Source organism: Sardina pilchardus, chromosome 10, assembly GCF_963854185.1.
Source record: "Sardina pilchardus chromosome 10, fSarPil1.1, whole genome shotgun sequence".
In the NCBI taxonomy this organism is placed as follows: Eukaryota; Metazoa; Chordata; class Actinopteri; order Clupeiformes; family Clupeidae; genus Sardina; species Sardina pilchardus.
In genome coordinates, this window is record NC_085003.1 from 33,823,471 (window position 1) to 33,836,992 (window position 13,522).

The 13,522-nt window shown below is 48.4% G+C and overlaps 1 protein-coding gene across 2 annotated transcripts in view; it reads right to left on the reverse strand.

Annotated features, from left to right (window-relative positions):
* Positions 1-475: 475 nt before the first annotated feature.
* duox (dual oxidase) overlaps positions 476-13,522 on the reverse strand; it is a 47,271-nt gene continuing 34,224 nt past the window's right edge. For both annotated transcript variants that reach the window (XM_062548252.1, XM_062548254.1), the window contains 11 exons: positions 13,345-13,522; positions 11,957-12,187; positions 11,227-11,326; positions 10,344-10,393; positions 10,066-10,193; positions 7,791-7,944; positions 5,373-5,602; positions 3,817-3,975; positions 2,647-2,802; positions 1,750-1,878; positions 476-1,435 (listed from right to left, as the gene is read on the reverse strand). The exon at positions 13,345-13,522 is cut by the window's right edge and continues 1 nt beyond it. In XM_062548252.1, the coding sequence (XP_062404236.1) occupies positions 1,313-1,435; positions 1,750-1,878; positions 2,647-2,802; positions 3,817-3,975; positions 5,373-5,602; positions 7,791-7,944; positions 10,066-10,193; positions 10,344-10,393; positions 11,227-11,326; positions 11,957-12,187; positions 13,345-13,522 (1,638 nt within the window). In that variant the 3' untranslated portion in view covers positions 476-1,312. The remainder of the gene's footprint in view (positions 1,436-1,749; positions 1,879-2,646; positions 2,803-3,816; positions 3,976-5,372; positions 5,603-7,790; positions 7,945-10,065; positions 10,194-10,343; positions 10,394-11,226; positions 11,327-11,956; positions 12,188-13,344) is intronic.

The following is a 13,522-nucleotide window of genomic DNA, read 5'->3' on the forward strand; positions in this document are numbered from 1 at the left end:
TTCAACCCTTTTGTGCCAAGGAGAGTGGCAACCCTACTGTAAGTCTTTCCTCCTTCTTACAACATTCAATTACTTCAGTTTTTTTCTTTGTTCAGTTGAAGAAAATATTGAAATATCCAGGTGCTGATTTTTTCTATGCATTGACTCAGAGATTCTCTGAGCATATGGACGATAGTCGCTTGGCGACAGAGCTAAGTACATTTGTGTGTCATCTGCAAAGCTATGATATGAAATCAAATTATTTTGGATGATTTGTCCAAGTGGGATCATATACAGTAGACGTTGAATAATGGCCCCAAGATCGACCCCTGGGGAACTCCACAGGTCAAGGACGTTGGTGTTGAGGTACAGTTGCCGATGGCAACGAAGAAGCTCCTTTCTTGTAGATATGATTTGACATGATATAGTATGGCTTGATTCGCTTAGCCCCTGACAGTTTAAATGACAGGAGGAAAGGAGGACACCTGTGGTAAATGAATTCTTTATTATCAAACCCAGTTACATTTTAACACATCATACAGTATATTAGATTCTTACTGTACATGTGAACACATCTTATATCAGATACAGGACAGACTTCTTATTTTAACACATCTCATATCAGATACAGGACAGAGTTCTTATTTTAACACATCTCATATCAGATACAGGACAGAGTTCTTATTTTAACACATCTCATATTAGATACAGGACAGAGTTCTTATCTTAACACATCTCATATCAGATACAGGACAGAGTTCTGATTTTAACACATCTCATATCAGATACAGGACCGAGGGCTCTTTGGATGCAAACTCGCGTCTGTGGAAGCAGGCCGGTCAGGCTGCGTGGGGACACAACAGCACCGCAGGACAGAGCAACTCAGGAACCAGAACCAGAACCAACGGGAACCAGAACCAGCCTGGCAGTCAGGCCCTAACTGAACTCAGGAAGAACTAAATAAGAGATAACTGTCACAGTATCCACGTAAACACACAGCATAGTACACAAATTATCTATCCATCTACCTTTAGCTCTCATCAGGACACACGCTTTCCTAGTGGTGCATCAAGCAGGCCTTTCTAAAGGAACTTTACAGGTTCCTGTATTGGTGCATTAAGCAGGCCTTTCTAAAGGAACTTTACAGGTTCCTGTATTGGTGCAAAAAGTGGGATTCAGAAGAGGAATGTTAAAAGTGCTCGTAGTGGTGTGTGAAGGGGGCTTTTGACCAGGAACTTTAAAAGTTCTCGTAGTGGTGTATGAAGTGGGCCTCAGAAGAGGAACTTTAAAAGTTCTCGTAGTGGTGTATGAAGTGGGCCTCAGAAGAGGAACTCTAAAAGTTCTCGTAGTGGTGTATGAAGTGGGCCTGGTCCTGCTTGTTCATCTGTCGGCAGGCCTTCTCCACGTTCTTGGTGAGACCCGGCGGCCCACAACTGAACACGCCGATCTTCCCCACCTGCGCCAAACACACACCAACCATTAGAACCAGGTCACTTTCTTCAACTTTACTATGAGTGTGTGTGTGTGTGTGTGTGTGTGTGTGTGTGTGTGTGTGTGTGTGTGTATGTGTGTGTATGTGCCTGATTGGTGTGTGTGTGTGTGTGTGTGTGTGTGTGTGTGTGTGTGTGTGTGTATGTGTGTGTATGTGCCTGATTGGTGTGTGTGTGTGTGTGTGTGTGTGTGTGTGTGTGTGTGTGTGTGTGTATGTGTGTGTATGTGCCTGATTGGTGTGTGTGTGTATGTGTGTGTGTGTGTGTGTGTGTTCCGTACCTCAGGATGGACCTCCTGCAGAGAGCTGAAGAAGGACAGGAAGGGGGGGCGGCCAAAGTGGGTGACGGAACGCAGCCCCGTGAACACACTCCGGTTCCACACCTTCTGGAAGTGCCGCTCACACACATACTGGCACACACACACACACACACATATACATACACACAAACAGACACATTCAACAGAAAGACAGATATAGGGGAAATTCAAGTGTGTGTGTGTGTGTGTGAGTGTGTGTGTTTGTGTGTGTGAAATATAGTGTGATTACTAGGGAAGAGTTTGCGATGTGTGTTGTTGTATCCTTCCAAAGGACATCCCCACTCATGGAATTGCTCTTATCCAATCAGAAATAAATACACAATGATACTACATTTTGATGACATTTGTTTGATAACAGACTGGCTTATTGGACATGGATGGAGTTGCCTGCGAGGAGTGATGTGACCAATGGGAGGAGTGGTCTAGTGGTCTGGCCAATGGGAGGAGTGGTCTAGTGGTCTGGCCAATGGGAGGAGTGGTCTGGCCAATGGGAGGAGTGATGTGACCAATGGGAGGAGTGGTCTGGCCAATGGGAGGAGTGGTCTAGTGGTCTGGCCAATGGGAGGAGTGGTCTGGCCAATGGGAGGAGTGGTCTAGTGGTCTGGCCAATGGGAGGAGTGGTCTGGCCAATGGGAGGAGTGGTCTAGTCTAGTGGTCTGGCCAATGGGAGGAGTGGTCTAGTGGTCTGGCCAATGGGAGGAGTGGTCTGGCCAATGGGAGGAGTGATCTAGTGGTCTAGTGGTCTGGCCAATGGGAGGAGTGGTCTAGTGGTCTGGCCAATGGGAGGAGTGGTCTGGCCAATGGGAGGAGTGGTCTAGTGGTCTGGCCAATGGGAGGCCTGCTCTGTAAAGTGTGTACCAGCATGGTGGTGCGCAGGTCGAACTTCTGGGCCAGCTGGGTGATGTAGATGTGGACGGACACGAGGTCCTGCACGTCCGCCTCCTCCACCTCCCTGATGATGTCCGACACCCACTCAAACTGCCTCTGTGTGCGCGTCACCCAGATGAAGTACACCTGCAGTACACACACACACACACACACACACACACACAAACACACACACACACACATGTTAACTTCACACAACACACACACACACACACACACACACACACACACTCATGAACACGGGAGGTAGCTAAGCTCTTGACCAAAACAAACAGTTTGGTTTAAACTCCTCACCATGAGACTTAGTTCAGGTTTAAACTCTTTAGCCCCATGAGACTTAGTTCAGGTTTAAACTCTTAAGCCCCATGAGACTTAGTTCAGGTTTAAACTCTTTAGCCCCATGAGACGTCGTTCAGGTTTAAACTCTTTAGCCCCATGAGACGTCGTTCAGGTTTAAACTCTTTAGCCCCATGAGACTTAGTTCAGGTTTAAACTCTTTAGCCCCATGAGACGTCGTTCAGGTTTAAACTCTTTAGCCCCATGAGACTTAGTTCAGATTTAAACTCTTTAGCCCCATGAGACTTAGTTCAGGTTTAAACTCTTTAGCCCCATGAGACTTAGTTCAGATTTAAACTCTTTAGCCCCATGAGACTTAGTTCAGATTTAAACTCTTTAGCTCCACGCCATTAGACGTCTTTTCACACACAACACACACTTATCTCACACACAACACACACCTATCTCACACACAACACACACTTATCTCACACACAACACACACCTATCTCACACACAACACACACCTATCTCACACACAACACACACCTATCTCACACACAACAACACACCTATCTCACACACAACACACATCTATCTCACACACAACACACACCTATCTCACACACAACAACACACCTATCTCACACACAACAACACACCTATCTCACACACAACAACACACCTATCTCACACACAACAACACACCTACTGTATCTCACACACAACACACACCTATCTCACACACAACACACACCTATCTCACACACAACACACACCTATCTCACACACAACAACACACCTATCTCACACACAACACACACCTATCTCACACACCACAGCATGTGTTGACGAGCGCGGTACCTTCTTGCACTGGACCTTGGCCTTGATGGAGGACTTGAAGACCAGGTCCTTCAGGATGGACGCAAAGGGCGTGACCCCGATGCCGCCGCCCACCAGGACGGACACCTGGAAGTCGGTCCACTCCTGGTGCCCCTCTCCGAACGGCCCGTCCAGATACAGCTGCAGCAGGGGGCGCGAATCAGACGTCAGGGTTGGAGTGTGTGTGTGTGTGTGTGTGTGTGTGTGTGTGTGTGATTGGGGTTCTGGCTTTTAGGGTACCCCCTGCTTTCAGACACCCCTGAGGGGGGTAGCACTCTGTGTGTGTGTGTGTGTGTGTGTGTGTGTGTGTGTGTGTGTGTGTGTATGTGTGTGTGTGTGTGTGTGTGTGTGTGTGCGCTTGCCTTTGGGTACCCCGCCTCCAGGTGTGTGTGTGGGGAGTAGCACTGTGTGTGTGTGTGTGTGTGTGTGTGTGTGTGCTTGCCTTTGGGTAGCCCGTCTCCAGGTGTGTGTGTGGGGAGTAGCACTGTGTGTGTGTGTGTGTGTGTGTGTGCTTGCCTTTGGGTACCCCGCCTCCAGGTGTGTGTGTGGGGAGTAGCACTGTGTGTATGTGTGTGTGTGTGTGTGTGTGTGTGTGCGCTTGCCTTTGGGTACCCCGTCTCCAGGTGTGTGTGTGGGGAGTAGCACTGTGTGTATGTGTGTGTGTGTGTGTGTGTGCTTGCCTTTGGGTACCCCGCCTCCAGGTGTGTGTGTGGGGAGTAGCACTGTGTGTGTGTGTGTGTGCTTGCCTTTGGGTACCCCGTCTCCAGGTGTGTGTGTGGGGAGTAGCACTGTGTGTGTGTGTGTGTGTGTGTGTGTGTGTGCTTGCCTTTGGGTACCCCGTCTCCAGGTGTGTGTGTGGGGAGTAGCACTCTGTGTGTGTGTGTGTGTGTGTGTGCTTGCCTTTGGGTACCCCGTCTCCACTGTGTGTGTGTGTGTGTGTGTGTGTGTGTGTGTGTGTGTGCTTGCCTTTGGGTACCCCGTCTCCAGGTGTGTGTGTGGGGAGTAGCACTGTGTGTGTGTGTGTGTGTGTGTGTGTGTGTGCTTGCCTTTGGGTACCCCGTCTCCAGGTGTGTGTGTGGGGAGTAGCACTGTGTGTGTGTGTGTGTGTGTGTGTGTGTGCTTGCCTTTGGGTACCCCGCCTCCAGGTGTGTGTGTGGGGAGTAGCACTGTGTGTGTGTGTGTGTGTGTGTGTGTGTGTGTGCTTGCCTTTGGGTACCCCGTCTCCAGGTGTGTGTGTGGGGAGTAGCACTGTGTGTGTGTGTGTGTGTGTGTGTGTGTGTGCTTGCCTTTGGGTACCCCGTCTCCAGGTGTGTGTGTGGGGAGTAGCACTGTGTGTGTGTGTGTGTGTGTGTGTGTGCTTGCCTTTGGGTACCCCGCCTCCAGGTGTGTGTGTGGGGAGTAGCACTGTGTGTGTGTGTGTGTGTGTGTGTGTGTGTGTGTGTGTGTGCTTGCCTTTGGGTACCCCGCCTCCAGGTGTGTGTGTGGGGAGTAGCACTGTGTGTGTGTGTGTGTGTGTGTGTGTGTGTGTGTGTGCTTGCCTTTGGGTACCCCGCCTCCAGGTGTGTGTGTGGGGAGTAGCACTGGCGCAGCTGGCTGGTCCAGGGCCCGACGGCGCGGATGTGCAGGCTGAGCGTCTCCTCGTGGGGCGCGGAGGTCAGCGTGAAGGGGTGGTACTCGTCCGTGCCCAGCGCCAGGCACGCCACGCGCACCCACTGGCCCGAGCGGTACACGAAGCCCTGCGGCCGCTTGAACTCCAGGTGCGTCACACCTGCAGCACACACACACAGAGGCGGTGGCGTCAGAACACACCGAGCATCAACATCATCCTCAGACCATGCTGATCAGACCTTGGGGATCAATAAAGTATCTATCTATCTATCTATCTATCTATCTATCTATCTATCTGATGTCATAAGCCCAATTCATACCAAAGATTCCCGACGCGACGAGACCGAGTTGCAGTGGTTGTGAATTACAAGTTGCACGTTCTGTAGTCGCAAGCCGTCGCAGAGCATTAAACATGTTGAGTTGCAGTTGCAAGGTTTTAAAACGTCGCGGCTCGTCTCGTCTCGTCGGGAATCTTTGGTCTGAACCCTACTATAGCGACATGCTAACATCTCAAGCTCAGGTGTGCTATTAGCTTACATAGTTCAGGTGTGCTATCATGCTAACATAGTTCAGGTGTGCTATCATGCTAACATAGTTCAGGTGTGCTATCATGCTAACATCTCAAGCTCAGGTGTGCTATTAGCTTACATAGTTCAGGTGTGCTATCATGCTAACATCTCAAGCTAAGGTGTGCTATTAGCTTACATAGTTCAGGTGTGCTATCATGCTAACATCTCAAGCTCTGGTGTGCTATCATGCTAACATCTCAAGCTCTGGTGTGCTATCATGCTAACATAGTTCAGGTGTGCTATCATGCGAACATCTCAAGTTCAGGTGTGCTATCATGCTAACATAGTTCAGGTGTGCTATCATGCTAACATAGTTCAGTTGTGCTATCATGCTAACATCTCAAGCTCTGGTGTGCTATCATGCTAACATAGTTCAGGTGTGCTATCATGCTAACATAGTTCAGGTGTGCTATCATGCTAACATCTCAAGCTCAGGTGTGCTATCATGCTAACATCTCAAGCTCAGGTGTGCTATTAGCTTACATAGTTCAGGTGTGCTATCATGCTAACATCTCAAGCTAAGGTGTGCTATCATGCTAACATAGTTCAGGTGTGTGATCATGCTAACATCTCAAGCTCTGGTGTGCTATCATGCTAACATCTCAAGCTCAGGTGTGCTATCATGCTAACATCTCAAGCTCTGGTGTGCTATCATGCTAACATAGTTCAGGTGTGCTATCATGCTAACATAGTTCAGGTGTGCTATCATGCTAACATAGTTCAGGTGTGCTGAAATGATAAAATTCACTAACATCAAAGGGTCAGTCCCTACGCTATAGTCAACATGCTAACATTAAGTTCAAGCTAGCATAATTTCAATTTCCCACCCATAGATTGAAAAGCTGAAATCATGCGTCCTTGCTTGCTTAAGCTATATCTTTGGCCTTTTTATTAGCCTTAATGGACAGGAAAGTAGATCAGACAGGATATGAGTGACAGAGGGCTCAGGAAATGGCCTCAAGCTGCGTCTCCATAGGCACTGGACCTGAATGTGCACAGTGTTGCCAGATTGGGTTGACTGATTACCGCCCAATCACCCCGCCGTCTTCAGCAAAAAAACGCCCGATGACGTTTTTCTCATAGAGAACCATTGAACTCAAAATGTTATTTACCCGCCTACAGCTTATTTTCCCCCGCCGAACGATATAAAAGAAGCCCAATTGGGCGGGCACCCGCCCGATCTGGCAACACTGAATGTGCATTACATTCTAACTGTGCTGCCTTCAAGGGATGGTTTTTCTGTATTCAGCAGAAGTGTAAATGTATTCTCTAAACTCTCTTCGCCTGCATCCTTGCTGCCTCCTGCTGAAACAGTCCTACAATGCTGCTGTGAATAGCTCAGATGATATTTCTTCACTTTCTCAGAGTTCATTTAAAGGTGAACTATGCTGGGGTTTTTTTTAGCTTAATGTACCTTAACTGAACAGCTAAAATGACACAGTTCCTCTGTACAGGTGAGCTGAGGGAGGGCTAAAACGACACAGTTCCTCTGTACAGGTGAGCTGAGGGGAGGGCTAAAATGACACAGTTCCTCTCTACAGGTGAGCTGAGGGGAGGGCTAAAACAACACAGTTCCTCTGTACAGGTGAGCTGAGGGAGGGCTAAAATGACACAGTTCCTCTCTACAGGTGAGCTGAGGGAGGGCTAAAACAACACAGTTCCTCTGTACAGGTGAGCTGAGGGAGGGCTAAAACGACACAGTTCCTCTGTACAGGTGAGCTGAGGGAGGGCTAAAATGACACAGTTCCTCTCTACAGGTGAGCTGAGGGGAGGGGTCACCTGAGGGCAGGATCTCGGCCTTCACCACGGGGATCTCCACCTTCTTGCGGTTCAGGCTGATGAGCTTGTCCAAGAGGAAGAGCAGCGCCGGAGGGATCAGGTAGATGTAGAAGCGAGGCTGCTGCAGGAGGGCGTAGCTCCCGTGGATCACCGTCTTGGACACACAATACACACATTACACGCAGGACACACAATACACACAGGACACATGGAACACATAATACACACAGGACACACAATACACACAGGACACACAATACACACAGGACACACAATACACACAGGACACACAATACACACAATACACACAGGACACACAATACACACAGGACACACAATACACACAGGACACACAATACACACAGGACACACAATACACACAGGACACGTAATACACACAGGACACACAATACACACAATACACACAGGACACACAGGACACACAATACACACAGGACACACAATACACACAGGACACACAGGACACACAACACACACAGGACACAGAATACACGCAGGACACACAATACACACAGAACACACAATACACACAATACACACAGAACACACAGGACACACAATACACACAGGACACACAGGACACACAATACACACAGGACACACAATACACACAGGACACACAGGACACACAATACACACAATACACACAGGACACACAATACACACAGGACACACAGGACACACAATACACACAATACACACAGGACACACAATACACACAGGACACACAGGACACACAATACACACAGGACACACAATACACACAGGACACGTAATACACACAGGACACACAATACACACAGGACACACAATACACACAGGACACACAGGACACACAATACACACAGGACACACAGGACACACAATACACACAGGACACACAATACACACAGGACACGTAATACACACAATACACACAGGACACACAATACACACAGGACACACAATACACACAGGACACACAGGACACACAATACACACAGGACACACAATACACACAGGACACGTAATACACACAGGACACACAATACACACAGGACACACAATACACACAGGACACACAGGACACACAATACACACAGGACACACAGGACACACAATACACACAGGACACACAATACACACAGGACACACAATACACACAGGACACACAATACACACAGGACACGTAATACACACAATACACACAGGACACACAATACACGCAGGACACACAATACACACAGGACACACAATACACACAGGACACACAATACACACAGGACACGTAATACACACAATACACACAGGACACACAATACACACAGGACACACAATACACACAGGACACACAATACACACAGGACACACAATACACACAATACACACAGGACACACAATACACACAGGACACACAGGACACACAACACACGCAGGACACACAATACACACAGGACACACAATACACACAGGACACACAGGACACACAATACACACAGGACACACAATACACACAACACACACAGGACACACAATACACACAGGACACACAGGACACATAATACACACAATACACACAGGACACACAATACACACAGGACACACAGGACACACAGGACACACAGGACACACAGGACACACAATACACACAGGACACACAATACACGCAGGACACACAATACACGCAGGACACACAATACACACAGGACACACAGGACACACAGGACACACAATACACACAGGACACACAGGACACACAATACACACAGGCACAGGACACACAGGACACACAATACACACAGGACACACAGGACACACAGGACACACAGGACACACAGGACACACAATACACACAATACACACAGGACACACAATACACACAGGACACACAATACACACAACACACACAGGACACACAATACACACAGGACACACAATACACACAGGACACACAATACACACAGAACACACAATACACACAGGGCACAGGACACACAGGACACACAATACACACAGAACACACAATACACACAGGGCACAGGACACACAGATGTGTTTATTCTCAGAGAGCATCTAAAGGCCGGCTTACATTGTACAATTATGGTCTGTTTTCACAGTCGACTTCGCAGAGAGTCTGGCCTAGATCCATTGGCCAACGTGTATTGGTTTGTGGACGCTTGTCTGAAGTTTGTAATCAATTGAGTGGAAGTGTGAAAACAGGCGGAGCCAGGCTACGTGATTGGTGGATTTGAGAGGAAGTGATGTAAGCGCTCACCAGCAGGTAGACGATGACGTAGAGGTAGTGCGTGAGCCAGAAGCCGCGGAAGCTGACGCGCCTGAAGTAGCGCGACGCAAACACGTAGATGAAGGACAGCACGAGGAGGAGGAGGATCCCCGTCATGCCTGCAAAGGGTGTGTGTGTGTGTGTGTGTGTGTGTGTGTGTGTGTGTGTGTGTGTGAGGAAGAGAAAGCATAGTGTTAGACCTGATAACCTTTTATAAATGTTTAAAAGACTCCTGATACTTAATCAAACTCGTTTTCATACACTCTTACCTGGAACGGTCTGGAAAAACCAGAAGGTCCATTTAAATGGCATCTCCGAGCTAGAACAGAACAATCAAAACAGAACCAGAAGGTCCATTTAAATGGCATCTCCGAGCTAGAACAGAACAATCAAAACAGAACCAGGAGGTCCATTTAAATGGCCTCTCCGAGCTAGAACAGAACAATTACGCTCTACAGAGGGTTTGTGTTGGCTGTGTGTGTGTGTTGGCTGTGTGTGTGTTGGCTGTGTGTGTGTGTGTGTGCTGTGTGGGTGTGCGCTGTGTGTGTGTGTTGGCTGTGTGTGTGTTGGCTGTGTGTGTGTGTGTGTGCTGTGTGGGTGTGCGCTGTGTGTGTTGTCTATTACAGGAAAGGGTGTTTGTGCTGTACGTGTTACCTGTGTCTGACCTGATACTGCTGTCTAACTGACCTGATGATGCTGACAAACTGACCCGATGATGCTGTCTAACTGAAAATGTGTGTGTGTGTGTGTGTGTGTGTGTGTGTGTGTGTGTGTGTGTGTGTGTGCGTACCCGTTGTTGGACAGCACTTGGGGGAAAAGGCAGGCGAGGATGTGTGTGTGTGTGTTTGTGTGTGTGTGTGTGTGCGCGTACCCGTTGTTGGACAGCACTTGGGGGAAAAGGCAGGCGAGGATGTGTGTGTGTGTGTGTGTGTGAGTGTTTGTGTGTGTGTGTGTGTGCACGTACCCGTTGTTGGACAGCACTTGGGGGAAGAGGCAGGCGAGGATGTGTGTGTGTGTGTGTGTGAGTGTTTGTGTGTGTGTGTGTGTGTGCGCGTACCCGTTGTTGGACAGCACTTGTGGGAAGAGGCACGCGAGGATGTGTGTGTGTGTGTGTGTGTGTGTGTGTGTGTGTGTGTGTGTGTGTGCGCGTACCCGTTGTTGGACAGTACTTGGGGGAAGAGGCAGGCGAGGATGCTGAGCTCGCTGATGGAGAAGATGTACAGGTTGACCACATGACCCAGGCTGTGCACCACTGCGGAGAGGAACAGGGCGCACACACACACACACACACACACACACACACACACACACACACACACACACACACAAAGAGGTTGACCACATGACCCAGGCTGAGGAGGAGCAGAGCAGTCGGACGTCACAACACACACACCCGTCACACCAATCATAACACACACACACCCTTCACTCCAATCATAACACACACACAATGTGAAAGCCTTGGAGAAAACATCATACTGTCCATATAGACCAATAAAGATGTAAAGTGAGTCTAGTGTCCATTAGAAATGGACAGATATTTGTCAGGAATGCTATCACAGCTGACATCTAACTACCCATAACCTTATCACTGGATTTTAACAATGAAAAGTGTGCTTATATCATTACAAAAGAAAGCATTTTGGTGATATTTTGTGTGAATTTGGGGAAACCAATTGTTTCAGTTGTGTTGAGCTATTGAGATGGTCCTGGTTTGTTTGTTTTCTTAAAACCAAAAGCAACATTTCTAAAGGGGTGCCAATACTTTTGGTCAGTGGCTGTAGTTACACTGAGGTGTAAAGGTTTCCATGTACAGGAACTGTAGGTCTGCATCAGTATTGGTTTCCTGTGCGTAGTGGCGCCAGTATCCTTGACCTCTGACCTGTCAGAATGATGGCGCTCATGGCCATGAGCCGGTGGAAGTCGATGGCGGCGTCGAAGGGGATGTAGCGGTTCAGGAAGGTCTCGCGGCACTTGGTGATGATGTTGCGGCACACGGTCAGCAGCATGTAGGGGAACAGGAAGGAGATGGCGGCCGCTGACCCACGCGACACCACGATGCCCACCGCCGACGTCTCGGGAACGCCAGACGACACCGCCTGCACGCCGTAGTCTACACACAGACAAGACCTGTGAGGTGCATGCCGAGCAAACAATAGATCCCAGACACAATAGATCACAGACACAATAGATTACAGACACAATAGATCCCAGACAGAATAGATCCCAGAGACAATAGATCAGACACAATAGATCACAGACACAATAGATCAGACACAATAGATTACCGACATAATAGATTACAGACACAATAGACCAGACAGACAATAGATCAGACACAATAGATTACAGACACAATAGATCAGACACAATAGATTACAGACACATGAACAGTAAAAACAGGTTTGTCAGTGTCAGTGTCCCATAGAGGGAAGAGAATTAAGGGAGCCTGGTTGCCTGGGCAACCCATTCCACCACCATAACACCACATAGCTTCGCTTGGGACTTGTTTTTACTACATGATGGAGTTGCTGCTCAAGAGCCACATGCCAGACCTGTTAGCTGTGTTGTAGCCATTTAAAGATAACTCAGCACTGTTAGCATTGTTCTAGCTGTGCAGCCTGTGCTAAAGATAACTCATCACAGACCTATTAGCGGTGTTGTAGCTATGCTAAAGATGACTCATCACAGACCTGTTAGCGGTGTTGTAGCTATGCTAAAGATAATTCATCACAAACCTACGTATTAGCGGTGTTGTGGCTATGCTAAAGATAACTCATCACAGACCTGTTAGCGGTGTTGTAGCTATGCTAAAGATAATTCATCACAAACCTACGTATTAGCGGTGTTGTAGATATGCTAAAGATAACTCATCACAGACCTGTTAGCTGTGTTGTAGCTATGCTAAAGATGACTCATCACAGACCTGTTAGCTGTGTTGTAGCTAAAGATAACTGATCACTGTTAGCAGTGCTCATTAGCTTGTAATGACTCAGAGGGCTGTCTGCTCTAAGACAGAGGGGGTGATGTCTCTTTTAGTAGTTTGTAGTAGTTTTAGTTGCAGTGTTAGTAGTAGTAGAAGAAGCCACACACACTAGAGTCGGTGTTACCTCACAGGTGCCCATGTAAGGTTGTGATGTCTCCGTAGAGGGTTATGGGTATGGTTAGCTCCCCCTGGAAGGTGCTGGGTGCTGGCTCTGTGTGTGTGTGTGTGTGTGTGTGTGAGAGACTTACAGGGGCAGTGTTTGGCGTTCGGGGCGGTAAACTCACAGTAGCACCTCTCCAGAGCTACCCCGGCACTGATGCCGTAGATGATGCAGAAGGTGACGATGTGCCGGCGGTAGTTCTCCACCAAGCGCTTGAACTGCTGCACCCTCTGCTGCACCGGACTCCTGCTGTAGCGCTCCCTCTGGGGCTTCACATACAGCTTAGCAGTGGACAGACCCGA